This window comes from Danio rerio, chromosome 22 (assembly GCF_049306965.1).
Source record: "Danio rerio strain Tuebingen ecotype United States chromosome 22, GRCz12tu, whole genome shotgun sequence".
In the NCBI taxonomy this organism is placed as follows: domain Eukaryota; kingdom Metazoa; phylum Chordata; class Actinopteri; order Cypriniformes; family Danionidae; genus Danio; species Danio rerio.
The window spans coordinates 32,694,784-32,716,712 of record NC_133197.1 but is presented as its reverse complement, the minus strand read 5'-3'; the positions used below and the strand labels follow the sequence as shown (position 1 = coordinate 32,716,712).

General features: G+C 37.1%; 1 protein-coding gene across 3 annotated transcripts in view; it reads left to right on the top strand.

Annotated features, from left to right (window-relative positions):
• si:dkey-49n23.1 overlaps positions 1-19,929 on the top strand; it is a 125,110-nt gene extending 105,181 nt beyond the window's left edge. For all 3 annotated transcript variants that reach the window (XM_682000.10, XM_068216482.2, XM_073937505.1), the window contains 12 exons: positions 111-239; positions 1,688-1,830; positions 3,916-4,030; positions 4,176-4,245; positions 4,692-4,836; positions 5,910-6,132; positions 6,835-6,923; positions 10,353-10,394; positions 10,487-10,644; positions 12,550-12,614; positions 12,838-12,971; positions 17,568-19,929. In XM_682000.10, coding sequence (XP_687092.1) covers positions 111-239; positions 1,688-1,830; positions 3,916-4,030; positions 4,176-4,245; positions 4,692-4,836; positions 5,910-6,132; positions 6,835-6,923; positions 10,353-10,394; positions 10,487-10,644; positions 12,550-12,614; positions 12,838-12,971; positions 17,568-17,981 — 1,727 coding nt within the window. In that variant the 3' untranslated portion in view covers positions 17,982-19,929. The remainder of the gene's footprint in view (positions 1-110; positions 240-1,687; positions 1,831-3,915; positions 4,031-4,175; positions 4,246-4,691; positions 4,837-5,909; positions 6,133-6,834; positions 6,924-10,352; positions 10,395-10,486; positions 10,645-12,549; positions 12,615-12,837; positions 12,972-17,567) is intronic.
• The last annotated feature ends 2,000 nt before the right edge of the window (positions 19,930-21,929 follow it).

Sequence of the window (21,929 nt, the reverse complement as noted above, 5' to 3'; positions counted from 1 at the left end):
CGGATCTGGAGTCAGAGGGTAGACTCATTAAAAATGAGCACTGTTTCTTGGAAAATCATTTGTCATGTTAAGTCATTCTGTATGCGATTTTGTTGATATACTCATTTTAGATGGAGAGCTGTACGCTGGGACGGCCGTAGACTTCATGGGAACAAACGCTGCCATTTTTCGCACATCTGTGCATAGCAACAATCAACACTACATCCGCACTGAAGCGTACCAGGACCACTGGCTAAATGGTGAGAAGAGGATTACAAAGTTCACTGTGTTCATTATGTGTGCAAAAACAATATGGCTTGGGTGAAACTTTCACATTGCTAATAAATTGAAGCACCAAATAAATTGTTGATATCACAACATTGTTTATCAAAACCCAATTAGCAAAATATCTCTGGCCCACACAACCAGCCTTTAGATGGCCCACATGACACGGTGAATTACAGTACATGACTGGACCAAGTCTGGCTTCCAAACAAGGGCCAAACATGGACCATATCTGGGCCAAGTCTCAGCCAAGTTAATAACCCATAACTGGGCCAGATATGTTGGTGTGTCACGACTGCCATGAAATTGATAAACCCATGAAGCATTGTCATTTAGGTGCACTATGGGCGTGCTTTTTCTCGAAATGACCTGATTGGTAGAACTTTTTATTCGTTTATTCAAAATTAATAAAAATGTATTTGAAATGTCAAGATAGGCCAGACTTACATGGCCCACATATCAATTATTAGCATCTGGGAAAATACTATATTTGAAATGCGGCCTAAGTATTGTGTGCCGTACACAATGACACCTCTGCCAAACCCAGGCCATGTTTGGCCCACATGCTGTATGCCAGTGTCGGATGAATGCCTGCTGTGCCAGCTTTATGCCAAATCTTGGCCAGAATCCTTTGCTACCTGAAAAATTAACAAGGAAGCAAGAAGATGTAACATAAGATACAATACAGGCCGATATTTCTCTGGATTGCCATTCATTTCAGTGTTAGCATGAAAGTGCATGACCAAGATGCTGCCACTGTGGTTGGCACCAGGGATTCATTTGTACCGGAACCAGCCAGATCTGGCACCTCTGAAATCTGATCCAGCACCTCATTTTACCGATTCCCCTCCTCACATACACGCCCGCCACACTCTTCTCTTCTTCCATGACTCCCCAACCCTCTTCACTTTCGTGGATGAACTCTCCCCCACTTTACTTTCGTCTGCTATCTCTCCCTTCTCTAGTAACATACTGGATCAGTTACTCCGATCTGTTCTGGGACCTCGCAATTTTCAAATTAAGCACTGGTTAGCACACATATTAGCTTGTAAGCTAACAGTTAGCTCACTAGCATTATTAGAACCAGCTAGTAAGATACTTTATTTCTGGCTGACACTAAAATGGTAACTGGAATGAAAATTCTTTCAAGCTGTCCAAATAAAACATCTGCTATAATCACAGTTGTGTGATTAATATGTTGTTCACAAGAGTAATTTGTCTTAGTATATAAAAAATGTGTGTCGTGTTGCGATTTTTAATGAAGTGCAACACAAAGCTTACTGGTCAGGAACATTTTGGCAGCAGATAAAAAGTAGGTGTATGGTCTGGAAGTTTGGAAATCGCTGTTTTGGGGTCACTGGTACTGCCTAATTAACTTCTGTGACTTTCTCCAACCCTCACTAATACCAGCTTCTCTTCACAGAGCCGGAGTTTGTGGGATCATATTCCATCCCTGACACACACAGCTTAGACGATGACAAAGTATACTTCTTCTTTAAAGAGACCGCCGTAGAGTCGAACCAGCTCGACAAGCGTATCTACAGCCGAGTGGCTCGTGTCTGCAAGGTGAGCGTCAAGTCCAGTGCCGTAATGAGCCAATAAAAACATGAAATGGATCCAAAAGACCTTTGTTTGGTATGCAGAATCAATGAGTCTTTTGTAGACATGGATGTGTAAGCTTCGGTGTCATCTGTTGCACGGTAGTAGCAGCATCATGTATCTAATAATGGATGAATGAAGTGTTTGTTTGAGAGTAATTAAACACTAATCTTGCGTCAAATCTAGCAAACCAGGTTTTCAGTTCAGGCTTTTCATACCAGAGCACAGTCTGGAATACATTACGTGAGTTTTTTTTTGTTGGTCTGAAGGCAACCTAGGCTCATTCTGATTTTGTACCCCTATATATGTTTCTGGAGAGAGCAAAATTGTTTTGCAGTGTTTGTTTTCGTGAATCCGCCAGAGGCCTCTGTGTATGAGTTTTGAGATATCAAACTCGCCATTCGCGCCTGCCCTTCTCACGTAAATCCACCAGAGCCTACTGTCGACTAACTGACTGACTGACCAACCAACCGAACCCTCCACCCACCCCTTTCCCAAAACCCAACCAATAGTGTTTTCAATAGCACCTATTGACACCCCCAACCCCCTTTCCTAATCCCAACCTAATCCCGTTTGGAGAAGCAATACAGAAAAAGAAAAGCCCCCTGATTTTTTTACCACGTTTTCAAATTATATCACATTCTCACCCTGTTATTTACTTGTTTATTTTATTTTTTGGCTTTTGTTTTTGAATTACCTGCTTTCTTTACTAGACGCTAACTACTTTGTTGTGGTCAACTCCGCTCTGCATCTCAAGTTTGCCGTCTTATGTATTGAGCTACCAGACAAACTGGTAACAGCAGAAAAGCGGTACGTATGCAGGTATGCGGTCAGCTGATAAGCGAGAAAAGGAACGGAGTCATACCGCCCTGTAGCATTCATTTTAAAGACGTAGAGCATATATAGGGCTACGTTTTCAGAGTGAGCCTATGTTGTTTGAAGGAGTAAATGCTAGATGATGAAACTCAGAGGAATTTCACCAGTTGTTTAAGATATGATGTGTAGGGATTTAAAACGGTTTCTAGTAGTGTATTCTATACTTTATATACGTTGTTGACACAATGTTGGATTTTCCCAAAATTAGACAAATATTATGTTGTCATCATTTAAAATGCAGTAAATGGTTAAACATTTCATTTTCTTCCATGGAACTCTTTCTATAAAACTTCCTATAATGCTGTGACTCAATTATAGTTGAAAAATTACTCTTTTAAATGAACCATTTTAGCATCATAAATAAATATCTCAGGCCTAATTTATTTTAGTAAATGACATAATTTTTTTCCCATACATACCATTTATAAAAACATAGGAACTTTATACATTTTGTCATTAAGAACCATGCCCTCTAAGTCTAATGTGACACTATATGCCAATTTTAAATGGGCCAAATACACAGAAAACTTTATTTAGTTGAATGATGCCATTCAAGATTATGTGACTGATGCCCCTGTGAAGCCCGTAATATACACCTGTTAATTTTTTTTCTCTGAAATTTTAAGTTTTGTTGTCTTTTGGTGTGACACACAAATTTACTGAAAATGGCCAACAAATCATGGAGAAAACATAATATTCCCAATTTTATTTAAAAAAAAAAAAAAAAAAAAAAAATATATATATATATATATATATATATATATATATATATATAGATATATATATATATATATATATATATATATATATATATATATATATATATATATATATATATATATATATATTGTATTTATATATATATATATATATATATATATATATATATATATATATATATATATATATATATATATATATATCATTACAATAAGATAAGTCTCCATCCATTTTTATTTTTTATTTCTGTGTAACACCATAGGACATTTTTGCAGTACAGTTCAGTAATAAGTATTTTTAAATTTATTGACCCCTTATATTTTCCTCAAAGAACTAACTTCAAACTACATAAATATAAAGTGTTTAAAATATAAAGTGTTTTACAAAAAATAAAAACAATATATTTTACTGAATATTAATCAACTACTAGTATGTCCTGTGCTTGATCTTCATCAGAATGACATCGGTGGAAAACGAAGCTTGATTAACCGCTGGAGCACCTTCTTGAAGGCCAGACTTGTATGCACAGTTCCAGGACCTGGGGGCATGGACACACACTTTGACGAGCTGGGTATGTTTACACACTCTAATCACACTTCAGTCAACCTACTTAGAGGGTGACTGATCTGGTAAAGTCAACATGAACTCAAGAAATCCATCCTAGTTATAGTTTTATTTGACATTCCTGTTGCTTTCTGCTTATTGTTTATTTTTAGAGGACATATTTCTCTTGGAGACTAAGGATCCACAGAATCCAGTCATCTATGGAGTCTTCTCTACCTCCAGGTAAGTTCATTATCTGTAATATCAGTGCAATCGTGAATCCCTCTTCAAGTCACCACCGCATAATCCTCTTGATTTTTGATAACCACATTCCTGTCAGTGTTATATTTGTTTACCACATTATCATTGGCTCCATCCAAATCAATCAATCCGTCATACTTTACAAACCCCTTAAGGTTCTCAAACCTCCCTTGATCGTTCCAAAAGACTTAATCTGATTACCTCAGTTTATCTTGTGAACTTACATCAATATCAGAACGCCCCTAAAATCAACAGTCTAGTCACAGGATGGTCTCCTCCCTGTCCGATCCATGTAGAACAATCTGTCTCGGTGCTCCCACCCGAGGAATGGATAGCTTGAGGCCATACAGCGGGGTGAAAGGTCACTGTGAAAGAAGCTCTGTTATTCTAACCTAGCATCAGACTAATACTTGTTTCCTTTTCAAAAGCTCTGTCTTCAGGGGTTCGGCAGTTTGTGTCTATTCCATGGCTTCCATCCGAGCTGCATTTAACGGGCCCTTTGCGCATAAGGAGAGTCCCGATTATCGCTGGATGGAGTACAAGGGGAAAATCCCTTATCCACGGCCTGGAACGGTGAGTTCTCAACAGGGAGGAATTATGCTTTGTAGGTTAGAGAAGATTCTTTGTCAAATGTATAGATGTGGTTGAATCGAAAATTTTTAAGTGCAAGCCAGTTTTGAGACCTACTGTTGATTCTGGAATTGCAGACGAGTAAGGATAATCATGCAGAAAGTCACTCTTCATACTAGCTGCACTGCCTCAAGGGGGTTGTAAAAGTGTCGTCAGGCACTCATTGGGGGTCACGCGTCAGAGCGGTTGGTGAAGTGGTTGGAGCGTGGACTTTTAATGGCAAGGTCTCCAGAAGTCAATCCTAAATGCTGTGGTTTCTGCTCCATTAGTTGTCAAAGTCCCAACCACAGAGTTGACCTAAACTCTGAGTTGACCGAGGGACCATTTCAAATGATGGGGTTCAGTTACTTCAGGGTAATTAAGAAGATCATACTTAAACTTAATTAGCCTACTTTAAACATCGTCACATATTAGTTAAATGAATGTACTTGTGCCGATTACTTATTTACTGCTTGGACTTTCCTGGTACATATTAAGTAAAGGTTACTATTTCTGGCTTTACAAGGTCATGATGAAGGTACATATACTGTAGGACATTATAGACTAGACAAGTAGTGAAGTTGGAGAAAGAGAGGGTGGAATTGAGAGATGGGAATGCAGTACACTTAAAATACAACCATGCTGTGCCAGAATATTGCTCAAAAGGATACTTGCCCCAACATGGAAATTCAAATATTTAACTAAATTTTACTCATGCAAGGTTAGTGACAACTTTATCATGCAAGTTTCCAAATAGTATTTATAACATACCCCACTTTGGAGTCTTAGATGGACTTTATTCAATGGGTAAACCAAATTGTTGAAAAAAGCAGAAGATTCCATTCAAATGGCATTTCTCAATATGGACAAACAAGAATTATGATGCACGCTGTACTAGGATCTCAAACAGTGGCCAAAATCCACATCTGCACAACTGTTTTTGACTATTTTTACCTTAGTCTGGGACTGTTACCCCAAATCCAGTCCCAAAAGGGTTTTAAAATATGAGCTTAACTTGCTGTCCTGTATCCCATCAGTGTCCAAGCGAGACCTACGACGCTTTATACAAGTCCACTCGTGATTTCCCAGACGATGTTGTGAGCTTCATGAGGGCCCATCAGCTGATGTGGGAGCCAGTGGTGCCCATCCACAGACGTCCCGTCTTCACTCGTATCAACACCCCCTATAGGCTGAAGAAGCTTGTGGTTGACAGGGTTGATGCGGAGGATGGCCAATATGATGTTCTGCACCTTGGCACAGGTATGTTGGAAAGCAGTTCATTGAACTGAATCTTTTAATCTAGTAATAAATGCGATAACCAGTCCTTTTGTTGCCTATAAGCTTGAGACCTATGGTTGAGGTGCAAATAAGGAAATCTCCTACATAAGCTATCACATGTAGTAAACACCATTAAACACGACCTCTGTTCCCACGCTGGTCAGTTGTTCTGTTGCCTGGGATCACCTTAATAATCGGAGCAGACAATGTTTCTTTTCCTGTCTAACATTTGTCCTCCTGGACTGCTGGGTGTATACATGAACTCTGCCACCTCTAAGTGAATCATTTAGGGTGAGCAGATGCTCGGTTCAGGACAAATATGCTCAACCTGTATGTACAGAGAGCAGGCTCGCTATTTCGCTGTGTATAGGAGGAGGACAGTGTAACAGCTGTCAGCCCTCAGGGTGCTGGATAAATCTAGACGCCAAAAGCCAGTGCTCACTCACCATGGTAACTAAGTTAGAGTGCATTATGGGATATATTTACAGATGGGAAATTGATGGCTCAGGTTGAATCTTAATGTGAACATCTGCTTATAGTATCTACTGTCTGTCTGTCTGTCTATCTGTCTATCCATCCATCCATCCATCCATTTTGCTTCATTCCATTTATCTGTCTGTCTCTCCGTAAGTTTGTGATTTTATTTAATGCAATCTTACATGGTAAACTGGTCTGTGTCTCCAGATGATGGTCGAGTACTTAAGGTGGTCTCCGTACCTAAAGAGAACTGGGAAATTGAGGAAATCATTTTGGAGGAGTTAAACGTCTTCAAGGTAATTCAACAGGATCTCAGTTTCCCCTCTTCAGTCTGTCTTTCCATCTGCTGGACTCCCTCCTGACCTCTGACCCTAGGCTCTTATTGCTTGTTGTTTTCATGTCAAGCACTTCCCAAACAAAAATAACTCCTAAAGAAGAAAACCAGATTGCTCTCAGATTTCCCATGGCTGTCTGCTCAAGTGACCAAACCCAGGGGCAGGAGAGGCAATGTTACACCCTGAACATTGTGGTGGCAATGTTACACCAATAATATTGTGGAGGCAGTGTTGCACTAAGAATATTGTGTTTTGCAAACAAAAAGAAGATCTCATTTGTCAATAACTTGAGACTGAGGAATGTGTCAGGTTTGCTGGAGGATGGATGAAATGAATGCAAATAGATATCAACAGGATGCCAAAACATGAGATGCCAAAACAATGTTACATAGAAGAATGGAGAGTTTTCAATAGTATTTAGCATCTATTTGTATAGAAATATGTGAGCCTAGACCACAAAACAATTATAGCCAGAAATACACTTTTATGCGTCAATAATAGATTTTACTTTTATGCCAAAAATTATTAGGATATTAGGTAAAAAAAATCATGTTCCTTCAAAATATTTTGTAATTTTCCTTCCATGAATATATTAAAAAGCAAATTGTTTGATTAGAAACTTTGAACAAATGTAAATGCAATTCTCTCAGTATTTAGATTTATTTTAACTAGTTGTATCTCAGTTAAATATTTTCATACCCCAACAAAGTATACATCAATAGAAAGCTTATTTATTTAACATAACACATAACTCTTAGGGCTCTATTTTGATGGTCCATGCGCAGAGCGCAAAACGCAGGGCGCAAACGCTTTCAGGGCGTGTCAGAACGCATTTTTGCTAATTTAAGGACGGAAAAATCTGCTTTGCGCCATGGTCTAAAGGGGTTGAGTTTATTTTCTTAATGAGTTATAGGTGTGTTTTGAGAATAAGCCAATTAGAGTCTCATCTCCCATTCCCTTTAAGAGCCAGCTGCGTCGCGCCAAGAGCGCATTCGCTATTTACAGGACGCAAAGTAAGTCTAAGTGGAAAAAATGAGCATTTCACTAACAAACAGTTAACTGTTTGTTTTTAACAGAAAACTGTTAAACAGAGCATCTACTGCGTGAGAATGAGAGATAATGGATCTACTTTCACATTCGTTCTTGGATAGGGAAACCTTTACGCACAGACATCAATTAGTCTATAAATAATTAATTTCGTTTGTTAAGCGCAAATATTCGTTTCAAAACTATTTCTAAATTCAGTTCTAATTTCCAGCAAACGAATAAATGAACAATAATAATAAAGTGTGCTCAAAACCTGAGTTATATCCTAAAACACATGCTGTGCCCCATATGGTCTAAAACCTGACAGGTGGGCAAATCTAAGCTTGTTTTTAACAAAACAAATATAAATATGGATATATTAAATAATACTGCTAATAATAATAACATTTTACAAAAGCAAATTGTTATGAATGAACTAAAAAAAGCCTCCCGAGACGAAGAAGACATAAAAGCAATGATTTTTCATATTTATGTAGGCTAGAAAATAATATGTTTTGTAATATTTTAATCCTTTATATTTATATCCTATATCTATTCTTATTATATCGTATATATATCCTTAATATCTGTATTTTTTCATATGTAAAGATATTTGCCTACTGCTCTCTTGTGTGTATTAAGCAGTGTGTAAGCGAGGCCCAACTCTGCACCAGAGTTTAGACCAGGTTAGTTTTGGTCTAATGAAAAATCTATTATAGTTTCTAAAAATAGCAACGCGCCAGCGGTCCGCCGCAGAACGCCTTCCTTTTTAGACCAGAACGCCTATGGGCGCACATATGAGCGCTAATGTATTTGCTATTTAAACAGTGTAGCGCAACGCATCAAAACGACTCTTGCGCCAAGCTGAAACTAGCAAAAGACTATTGCGCTGCGCCTTGCGCCACATTGCGCCGGGTGTATGATAGGGCCCTTCATTTTCAAACAAAATCACACTTATGGCTGGTTTCATTTCAAAATGACTACATACACTACCTGATAAAAGTCTTGTCGTTGATCCCAGTTGTAAGAGCAACAAATAATAACTTAACTTCTAGCTGAACTGCATCCCAATCCCCACAAATACTGCAGATGACCTATTGCAACCCACATGGACTCTCACAAGATTCTCACAGAAATCAGTCAAGGAAAAATCATAGTTTGGGGTTACATTCAGTATGGGGGCATGCGAAAGATCTGCAGAGTGGATGGCAACATCAACAGCCTGAGGTATCAAGATATTTGTGGCACCCATTACAATACAAACCACAGGAGAGGGCAAATTCTTCAGCAGAATAGCACTCTTTTCCAACCTTTAGTCTCCACATAAAAGTTCCTGAAAGCAAAGAAGGTCAAGGTGCTCCAGGATTGGCCAGCCCAGTCACCAGACATGAACATTATTGAGCATGTGAGATGGAGAAGGCATTGAAGATGAATCCAAAGAATCTTGATGAACTCTGGAAGTTCTGCAAGAACGCTTTCTTTGCCATTCCAGGTGACTTTTAGTAAGTTATTAGATGATATTAGATGAGTATTAATAAGCTACTTGAGTCATTGCAGAGATGTATGAATGCAGTCCTCCAAGCTGATGGGTGTCATACACAATATAATTCTTTTTCCACTGCACCAAGACTTTATATTCTATACTGTACATTATTTCTGTTAAGGGATAAGACTTTTGTCTAAGCAAAGTCAGACCTTACTGTCCTAATTAAATAATTAAAAATCAAGACATGTTCATGTTTTATTTTGATAAAATAAGTGTAATCTAGAGGCCTTTGCCTTTTATATAAGCCACTTCTAAAACCAAATGATCAACTAGAAGTCAAGTTATTATTTGTTGTTCCTAAAACTTGGATAGGCGACAAAACTTTGTAAGGTAGGGTAGACCACAAAATGAGTACACATGCTACAGAATTTGTAACAAACAGACCAGTAATTTACTAAGCTTGTTACCAACTGAACCCCACTGCTTCATATCAAATGAGGTTTTTAACCAAAGGACATAAACCTAATTGTGCATTATGGCTATCAAGTCAAGTGATTAAAACTCCACTGAAAACATAATTATGTGTATAGCAGAGCTGCATGAGTCAATCAAGCCTATCAGGAGACATATTTCAGCAGGCATTGCCCAGCAGTCATTTGCTGAAAGAAAGTGGTTTCAGGAGTCAAGCCTCATTTGCTGCAGTATATGAAGGAGAAATGAACCAATGGAGCAGAACACTTTAAAACATGCACAAGGCCCAGTTGTGATGAGCTGCTCTTATTCAGTGCCAACAATCCGTATCTTCTCCCACTTTGTTTGGGAGTTCATTCATTTCACGTGTTGACACATTTTTCCTTCTCTCATTCTTCATCCCATAGACTCAGACCCCAATATTAAGCATGGAGCTGTCCACCAAGAGGGTGAGTGGATGAGTTTGCTGGGTGGTCATTTGCTTTAATAACAATATAAACGGCATGTTTTTGACTTGTATAATTACTTTGTTCTTCTTCAGCAAGTGCTGTTCATAAGCAGTGATGAGAATGTCGTCCAGCTTCCCGTTCAGAGATGTGAACTGTATGGTAAAGCGTGTGTTGACTGCTGTCTAGCTCGAGATCCGTACTGCGCTTGGGACGGCTCCTCGTGTACTAACTACTTCCCCAGCAACAAAAGGTACTTTTTCTAGTCATGCATTTAAAACATTTTTTGTACCACTTTATTATAGTCCAGTTGCACATGCAGACTTTATATACTTTTAATAATAGTTATGTTAACTGGGTAATAACTAACCTAATCTTAAAGTGATAGTTTATCCAAAAAATACTTATTTACTTTACTTTTTGTTGGAAACATGCTGGACGATCCTTTCCTTCTTTGGTGCGGAGCACACGGTGTCCATTTCTCCAAAGAAATATCTGAAATACTGGTTCATCTGATCACAGTACATGTTTCCACTGTGTAATAGTCCACCCCAGATGCCTCAGAGGCCAGAGACGTCAACGGTGCTTCTGGACACTGTTAACATAGGGCTTCCTTTTGACACAGTACAGTTTTAACTGGGATTTGTGGACGAAACTAAGTGTTGTAGTACTTGTATATAATAAATATTATATACATTTATTTATACAAAATATTCTAATTTAGAATTAAATAAAACAGTCTAATTACAATATGGAATATGGATTTTCCGAAGAAGAACAAAAGTTAGATATGCATTGTTTATTTATATAATAAGAAATATGTCTAATTATGTATTGGCAAGAACAGTAGCCTACTGAAAATGTAGGAGCAATTATTTAGCAAACTCTTTATTTTAATGTGGTTAACTACTAGTCTTTTTAACCAGTCTGTTAAATAGTTTCATGCAATTAAATCTTTGAAAGGTTCACTTTGCAATGTCAGTCTATAGCAAGCTTTACTGTTGTAATTAGTGTTACATGCAGGTGCTCAGCTGTATAGCATTAAGTAAATATGGGATATTTTCCAATTTCCAATGAAAATTATGATTTATTTTTTAATTAATTAATTATTATTTTATTTAATTTATTTTGTTTTGATTTTTAAAATTAATTAATTAATTCTATTTTACTTAATTTAATTAAGTAATTAATTAATTAATTTTATTTTTAATTAATTAATTTATTTATTCATTCTATTTTCTTAATTTTATTAATTTATTTTAATTAATTTATTTTAAAATTAATTAATTTATTTTAAAATTAATTAATTTATTTTTATTTAATTTTATTTATTTTAATAAGTTTATTTTTTAAATGTATTAACTCATATTTAATTGTATTAATTTTATTTATCTTTTTATTCATTTTATTTTATTATAATTTTTTATTCATTCATTCTATTTTATTTTATTTTATTTTATTAATTTTATTTATTTATTCATTTATTTTTTTAATTCATTCATGTTTATTTAATTTTATTATTTTTATTTATTCATTTTATTTTTTATTCATTTATTTAATTAATTTATTTATTAATTCATTCATTTCGTTTTATTTTTTTTTATTTTCTTTATTTCATTTATATTATTTTATTATTCATTGATTTTTTTATTGTATTTTTATTTTATTAATACATTTATTCATTCATTTTATTTATTTATTTGTTTATTTTTCCCTGTTTTACCTTAATACCTTTATATTTTATAAAATTAATAGAAAATTTTGGAAACTGGTAGCCATTACCTGTTTCCATCCACCTATTTTAAGTACATTTTTGTTCAAATTTTAGCATTTTGAGCATATGATAATAAAAATGGGCCAATTTTACATAGTAGTAAACAGAACATGGAAATCAATCGGTTTTCAACATTCTTCAAAATGTGTGTGCATCAGGAACCACTTAAGTATGAATAAATGAAGACAGAGTTCATTTTTGGGTGATACTGTATCCCTTTTACTCATGTAGCATGCATAAAAGTGCACATGCTGTGAAATATAGTAGAAACCACATCTTGACCCTAACCTCTTTTAATCATTGCTGAAGACAATATTGAAAACCATCAGCAAACCTGTCAAATGGTGGTTGTGAGGGTGGGTAACATCCTCTTATGGTCCACAGGCGCGCCCGGAGACAGGATGTGAGGTATGGAGACCCTTGGAGCCAATGTCAGGACATGAGAGACGGTAATAAATCACTTTACAACTTTTCATCTTCATGTTGTATATGATATTTCCCAGTCCTCGAATAAAGAGGACGCTACTCCCTCTAGTGTACAAAATGGATATTGACATACAACACCAGTTAATATGGGATGCATGTTCTAGGTCTTTCTGTGAATAACTAATTTTAAAAGAAAGTATACGATAAATATTATAGTAAGTTAAAAGTGTTCATTGCTGTCTGTAGGCTCAGAGAATGCTGAACTGAAGACGGTTTACGGCGTGGAGACAAACTCAACTTTCCTGGAATGTGTCTCAAATTCACCACAAGCCACTATCAAGTGGATATTTCAGCCAAATCACAGTCAAAACAGCAAAGAGGTCTGTCGACATACTCTTTAACTGAATATTAAATCAGAGTCAATATGTGTACAGTATATTTATACTGAAAGGTTTAGTTTTCCCAAACAATGAAAATTAATCATTAATTACTTACCCTCATGCCATTCCAAATCCATCTTTGGAACACAAATGAAGATAGTTTTCATAATATTTTAGATATTTAGAGACTGTCTTTTGAGATTTATAGATTTAGAGACTGTCTCTTGAGTTTTATAGATTCAGAGACTGTCCTTTGAGATGTATAGATGTAGAGACTGTCTCTTGACAGTCTATTTATCCAAAACTCTAATTATTTAAATAATTCCTTAAAGTTCAGTTAAAAGTTTGAGAGTTTTGGGTGAACACAAGTGCCTTTATGGGTTTCGCTGCAAAAAAAATAAATAAATAAATCTTCTTACTTAGAGTTTTTGTCTTATTCTGATCCAAAATCAAAAATTTTTTAAATCAAGATACATTTTCTAAGCAATTGTTGTTTTGTGTTTAGAGATTGTAGGTCCAAATTTAATGTCAATTAATTATTTTCCCGTGAGGGAAGATAAATAATTTTATTTCTAACCAAAAGCATGAATAATTTACTTACCCTACTTGCAAATTATTTAAATTTGACTTATAATTTCCAAAAAAAATATATATATATTTCTTACTTGTTCTGAATATGCTTCTTGATTTAAGAATCTTTAGATTTTTAGACTAGAAATGAGACAAAAACTCTAAGTAAAAAAAGCATTTGTGCAGTGTAAAACTCAATAAACAATTACTAGGAACAATGGAACACGTTTTTGAAGCATATTAATGTCAAAACCTATGACCCCATGTGATGTGTGGACATGCATTTAAACGTTTTCATAAGAGTTTCACATGAAAATGCTCCAAAGCCACATGTTTTATGTGTGTTTCACGTCGTTAACTTGTGTGGTTTTCTCTAAGAAATACACAGAAAACAATATTTGTTTAATTTACTAAAAAAAAAATAGGTTACAAAACTATTTATATGGGCTGAATTGAAACAAATAATTTTAAGTTGAACATTTCTACATTATTATGTTTGATTAAATTCATCCCATATAAATTGTTTGCAAACACTTACCTTTAAAAACAATTTGGAAATCCAATTAAATACTTTTTTTCAGTGTATTACGGTACAGAAATTTCTCAGATTCAGTTAAAATACCTTTGTTTATGCTCCCAATATTACTACATTTCTCATGGGTTTGGAATCCATAAGGTTTGGGGTAGAGGTCTGCATTCCCATGGCACAACCCAAACAGATTTCTTGCAGCGCTTTAGTAAATTTTCCAATAAAACGCAGCAGCAGGTGGTAACTCTGGTGTAATTTGAATGGGAGCGTGTGGAAATATTTTGAGAGTTTGTAAAATCTGACTTTGAAAGAGTCTTAATAGCCACAAATCTCACCACACGTCACGCAGCACTCAAAGAAAACATTTAGCCTACAATTCTTGCACAACCTACACTTTTATCTGTTATCTCCCTCTTTTGGTAGTGTCCAATTTTAATGTGAAATTTTGGAAACCAGATCTACATTTTGCGGGAATGGTTGGGTCGGGTAAAAACCGAGGCGGGTCAGGCAGCGGGTGAACAAAGCCTGAATATACGGCAGGAGTGGTCAGGTGCGGAATAAAACCTGGCGGGAGCGGGATTAAAAATCCAGTCTTGTGCTGATCTCTAGTTTAGGGTCTAGTTTAGGGCATAGAATTAGCATAGACAGAGGGGACGTATCCCCACCATATCCACTGACTATTAAAATGTTCCCACCAATAATTTAATTCACTTAAGAAATTGCACTGTCAACATTAACATAGACATGCAAAAAGGGTTAAATCACATTCCCTCAAACACATATAACCATGGTGATTGGCTTAGCCTTTCCTTGTCATGTGAGAGGCTGTAGCTACTTTCATATGTAGCAGTGCTTAAACAAGAATAAGGTGAGTGAGGATGGCGGCAGCAAAAGGTGGACATAAGGAGCTTTCTTCTGTATTGAATAATACTGTGGATGAATACTGTGGATGAATATGAATAGTACAGGAATGCGAGTGTTTTTTCCCCGCTTTGACGCACAGTTGAATGTCATATAGCAGGCTGTTATAGGCCAAGTCAAGGGGTCACCAATCTTGGTCCTGGAGGGCTGGTGTCCCTGCTCGGTTTAGCTCTTAGCTTGCCTTAACACACCTGCCTGGGTGTTTCAAGTATACTGTACCTAGGCTGTTTCTTAATATCAGTTCTTCAGCGGTCTTGCATTCTCGTGCAACGTCATCATCAGCTGCCTAAGTTCAGTTCCAAAACTCAAGACCGCAAGTACAGAGAACGCGTGAAACTTCCCGGATGTGATCTTGATATCGAGGACGCACCGATGCAGTCATGAGTACCGAACTCACTCTGGAAGTACCAGAAGTCATTGCGACTGGAGGTGGGAAGCGCTATTATTAAAGTTCAGAGATATCACTTATTTAACTCAGTAGCTTTCCTGAATGAAACGGTGTAAGTAAACATTACCATCAACATCTTAATAAAGGAATAAAAACATTAAGGGTGTTTGTATTGCTGAAATTTGCATAAAAAATTTGTTTTATTTATAATTTGCAGAGTATATTGATAATGGTTTTATGCAGAGTATATATTTTGAAAAGGGGAAACACAATAGTGATGGGAAGTTCGGATCATTTTACTGATTTGGATCTTTAAGTCTCGTTCATCAAGATGAACAAATCTTTTTTCGAGTCATTTCGTTCATTTGGTTCAATTTGCCAAAATATTATTAAAATGTTACGAATTGCTTCCAAACACATCTACAACTAGCCCAAAAGCTTGATTGCACGACAAATAAGTCATAAATAGAATATAAGAAGGAGAAAATAATAATTCAATGTTTACCTGCTCTTTTGTCTATGAAGGTATTGTTGTTTCTTTGCTCAGCTCACCTCTTCATGTCTTCAAATGTCAGGGGTTCATTCACGTTACACTGACAGTCACATATAATCTTAATCAATGCACAGGCTAAGCTGATACGAGCCATGACCGTTCGTTCATCACGTGAGAGAATGACTCAAACCCGAGGACTCGAGAGATGAACAGTTCAATTCTTTTTCCGGCTCTAAACGCGCATGATTGGCCCATGAGAAACGAGTGACTCAGACCCGATAGAGGACTCGAGAGATGAACAGATCAAAACTTTTTCCGGCTCTAAACGCATATGATTGGCTCGTGATGAACGAGTGACTCAGACCCGATAAAGGACTAGAGAGATGAACGGTTCAATTCTTTTTCCCGCTCTAAACGCGTATGATTGGCTCGTGATGAACGAGTGACTCAGACCCGATAAAGGACTAGAGAGATGAACGGTTCAATTCTTTTTCCCGCTCTAAACGCGTATGATTGGCTCGTGATGAACGAGTGACTCAGACCCGATAAAGGACTAGAGAGATTAACGGTTCAATTCTTTTTCCGGCTCTAAACGCGTATGATTGGCTTGTGATGAACGAGTGACTCAGACCCGATAAAGGACTAGAGAGATGAACGGTTCAATTCTTTTTCCAGCTCTAAACGCGTATGATTGGCCCGTGAGAAACGAGTGACTCAGACCCGATAGAGGACTCGAGAGATGAACGAATCAAAACTTTTTCCGGCTCTAAACGCGTATGATTGGCTCGTGATGAACGAGTGACTCAGACCCGATAGAGGACTCGAGAGGTGAGCGGATCAATTCTTTTTCCGCCTCTAAATGCATTTGATTGGCTTCTGTCAATGTGATGAAGACTTTAAATTAACGATACCTGCACAAATGTGCACACGCGCGGATGAACGAATCACTCCCTGAGAGGACTCGTAGTTCCCGAGTCATTTTGAAGATTCGTTTAAAATGAACGAATCGTTCATGAATGACCCATCACTAAAACACAATAAATTGTTATATGAATGCTGCACTGTTTAAATAATTTACCATTAAAACGCAGCATCTCAAGGATGCATTCTCTGTTCTCGTGGTCTCCAGAGTTCGTTCTTCCGAGGACACCTGGCAAGATGGGTTTCCATAAGAACGCAAGAACTTTCTTTGCGTTCTTGGAATTGAGAAACATCCCTAGTAAAACCTTGATTGGCTTGTTCATTTGTGTTTGATTAGAGTTGGAGCTAAAATCAGCAAGACACCGGCCCTCCAGGTTTGGGGACCTCTGGCCTAGTCTGTGAATGTGGTCTGAAAACTAACTAAAGAATAAACAGCTAATTGTAAAAGTATTATAATGATCCCTTCAAATACTCATGATCTCTCAGAGTAGCATATTGAATTTCGGTTGAAACTATTTGTCAGAAAAACATCAGCCTACTACTTTTAGCCATCTACTTTAGCAATCTACTTTTATTAATACTGCTGTATGAGACCTGTTTCATTTGCAATAGGGCTAAAAACATCTTTAATAACTGACAAAGAGAGAATTTAATAAAGAGGGGAGTTTGTTCATAGGTCCCCACCAATGTCAAGAGCAAATGTATGCCCTTGAATAGGATATAATAACAATGAGTAAATGACAGCAGAATCTCTTTCCTCTTTCTATCCCACAGTTAGTTCCTGGTGAAGAAAACCTTCTCCACATGCAGCGTGGGCTGCTCCTCCAGCAGATAACTTCTACTAATGCTGGCCTGTACCTCTGCATGGCCTTCGAGCACTCCTTCTCCCGTACGCTAGCTCGCTATGAGCTTCACGTCATCCCCCAGAACCAAATGTCAAGAGCCCAGAACAACCTTCCCGGAAATCACGCAACCTCATTGCGGAGCTACAAGGAACTACACTTAATGGGAGTTGGTGGGCTAACGGCAGACGAGTACTGCGAGCACCTTTGGTATCGTGAGAAACGGCGACAGCACAAGCATCGCACGCTAAAGTGGAAACAGGTGTCTGAAAACCGTAAAGCCAGAGTGCGGCGGCAGAATCCACCCGACGAGCCTCTAGATGGAGGTGAAACTGCGGACTTTTAATGACAAATGTGTGACTTTTATCTGGACAAATTAGCACATTGCAGCGAAATGGCTACCAGCTACTGCTAGCACAACAACGCAACCGAGGGCCACAGTACATGAGAACTATATTATTCTTCTAAAACAAATTATTATGTAGCTTGTGCTAGTGTTAGCATGTAGCTTTAACACAAGTATAATCAAAGAGCCTGCCGCTGTGCAACTGAATTTGCACATTTTATGTTCATTTCACTCTGTTTATATTGTTTGTCAACATTTATGAAAGACAAGCACCTAAGCTAAATGCTAGGTATTGTTCAAAAGCTAATACTGAAAACAGACAAGCTAACGCGCTGCCGTAAGCTAATTGTAGCGCAAAGAAACTGATGTCACTTGCCATAATGAAATCTGATCTATGGAAATATATACAAATGACATATTTGACTTCATATTTATATTGTGTGGGGTGGCTCAGTGGTTAGCACTGTTGCCTCACAGCAAGAAGGTTGCTGGTTCAAGTCCCGGCTTGGCCAGTTAGCATTTCTGTGTGGAGTTTGCATGTTCTCCACGTGTTGGCATGGGTTTCCTCCAGGTGCTCTGGTGTTCTCTCCATTTGTCCTACCTTGTCAGATTGTCCTACCTCCCATTCAAAATGTAAGTAGCACATTTCTAATGATGCTACCTATCAGATTTTGCCACCAGTGTAAGTTTTAATGTGGAGTAGTGTGATATGAAGCTATAATATCGCCCTAACCTATGTAATCCCTGACCCCCCAACTCCAGAACCATTCACATACAGTGTTGGTAGCATAATCTGATGAGTAGGATAAAATGTCAGGACACCTGGTTTCCCCCACAGTCAAAATACATGCGCTATAGGTGAATTGAATAAACTAAATTGGCCGTAGTGTGTGTGTGTGTGTGTGCGTGCGTGTGTGTGTGTGTGTGTGTGTGTGTGTTCTTGTTTTTATATCCCGGTGGGGACTTAAACCTGAATGCACACCGCCTCATGGGGACTCATGTCACCGTGGGGACCTAAATTGAGGTCCCCACGGGCAAAGCCTCACTAGCCCCTCCCAAATGGTGTTAGAACACACCCCATGCATTTTCTCCAATGTCCTCTTGGGGATCATTTTCAAGAGAATATTCTGTGTGACTGTGTATCTATGCGCCCCTGGGGGTCACACAGAATATTGCAGTCCCCACCACGTCATTGTTCTGGAAAAGTGTGTCACTTTGTCTCCACTCTATAGCGCCCCCTTTCTTGTCTTCAATTATTACATTAACTGTTGATGGACCAGCATAAAAACTATTTAATACATTACATTACAAGGCATCAACTGATTAGAATATATTAGATATGTTAAAAAATTATGCTCTTTATGCAATTTATTGTAGATCTAACAACAGATTCCAAATATCCATTATGTGTTCAGGATATAAATATCCATTATTGATAAATAAATCAAAAGGAGCATAGCCAGTATTTCACTCTTGCATTAATACATTACCAGTTAAGGTTAAAATATTTTAGTGTGGTTTATTGTAATACTCAGTTCATATGCAATGGTATTACTGTATGCATCTATATTTAAAAAACTAAAGTTTGGCTTTGCCTAGATTAGCCTACATTTTATTAAAATAAACACAGGGTTTATTTCTTCCTTCAGACTTTAATGAGAAAATCACTATTGATTGTAAATGAGAACACAGAGAACAGACTTGTGTCCTTATGGAGACCTATAGCCAGGTTAGCTTGGAAGAATGAATGATGCGAGAACACAGAACATAAACAGAATATACCTGGCCCGGCTGAACCATGTTACTAATAAACATGGGTCAAAAAATTAAGTTTTGACCTACTGTTAGGTTGAATTGGTCGGCTACAGTAGGCTACATCTGTCTTTGTGAAGTTTAAGCATGTGAACAATGTGAAATAAATAGATCTGAATAAAGTTTAAAAACCTGTTCCAGCATCAAGACAGGGCTGCTATAGGGAATGAGCAAGTATAGGGGCAATGGCTGATTCAAGCATGCTATAGTGTCTGCGTTACACAAGGAGCAGCAAAAAGGCCAAAGTGCAGGACCGGTCATCACAGTACACAAGTTTTAGCTTAGTCCTTTTAGCAGAGCTGTTAATGGATATAGCATCTGCTTCAAGAGGGCCAGTACTTCTTACATCAGGTGCCTGGACATGATGGGCTTCTGCCATAAACAGAGCAGCACATTGACTTCCGTGATTCCAAATGTTAAATGTCTACAGGGACCAAATCGTTATGGTTTTTTGCCCTCACAAGGGTTACATAAATCCTGGAAATAATGAACAATGTCTCTTTATCACAATAGTCTATGGGAATTTACATGTACAGTAGATTTACATACATAAAACATTTTATTTCTAAGTTAAGGATTTCTGTATATTCTTTCAAGAATTATGGGAGTATTAAATTATGGAAGACACTTTTATGCCATCCTAAAGGTGGATCTAGCTTAAGAGAAGGCAGTAGCAACAGAAGTGCTGACATGGTTTCAGACCTTGTCTAGAACATTACAACTAAGTGTGAAAAGAGAGATAGTTTGCTTTTATTTTAAGGATGCCGTTAATGAGCTTCAAAATTAATACAGACTGTTTTTCAGGACATCAAGGAGAACAACAGCTCTGAATCACTTTCTGTTCTGTTTTACACCTTTCATTTCAATCACTTCTAAGTATCTAAGTAAACGGTGCATTTAAATAACACATTAATAACAGTAAACAACTTCAGTTACTTCTGGTGTTGTGTTGAAATAATTTGAAACTAGCAGGAAGAATCAGGTTCATGGATCTACAGTATGAGGCCATCTTTAGATGTCAGCTCTCTCCCTCCACACAGTAAAGTGTAGATAGGATACAAGGCCGGCCGGAACTGCAAATACACATCAATACAGAAGCATTTTTTATGACACTGTATAACAATAATTTATATTTTTACAGTACTGTGACGGTTAGGGTGGTTGTAGACATTAATGAAATACTATTTATTGGGTAATTTAATAGATAATATAAATCATATTCGTTAACTTCCGGCCACAAACATATCTGATCCAGCAACAACCCCTCCACACTCTTGCTTCACTCGCTCTGCTGCTAGACTCTCTTTAAGAGCAGTGTAGGTGCTGTGAGGCTCTCTGGAGCTACCATCATGTAAGCTATTATACCTGCTCAGGAATATTCCCACAAACCATTTCATTTTGCCACACTTTCTATTAGATAGGCCTGTGATGTGCTGGTATCAGTAGTTGAAGATGAACAAACCATTTTAAGGGCCTTGCATTTATTTAGGCCTGTTTGCCTTAAAGAATACCATAAAGATGTAGTTAGATGGTATTACATGCTCATATTAAATTGACTGGACATATTAAAGAGTTTTGATAATGATGTTCAGATAAGTTGTAATAAAAAGTAGTTTATTCCCTTTTAATAATAAAGTAATGGATGTATGTAGGTGTGCATGGTCAATGCATCACATCTAATACATTTATGTGGTCCAAAATGTTAAATTACCAAATGTTGGTATTATAATAAAACATAATGGACACATAATGGCAGTTTATTCCGCTATGGCGACCCCAATCAGGGACTAAACATGAATGAATGAATGAATGGAAACATAATAAAACACATGTTGTATTATTTACACCCTGACAGCAGGATTGAATGCCTTTATTTATTACAAGTGTTTGTAATAGTTAATGAATTTTTTTTTTGTGAATTCTTTAATAGTTCTAAATGGGATCCATTTATTTATGTGTTGTCAGAATACAGCATTTAATAATAAGGGGGTTCTTTGTATCTTAATTATAACTTTTTTTCGTTAAGCTATTAAAATTCCCTTTAACCATAATGCATTTATTTAGTTAGAGCAAATATGTTCGGGTAATAAGCTGAATAATTTCGAGTAAAAGTTCGACTGACACATTAGAGCTGTC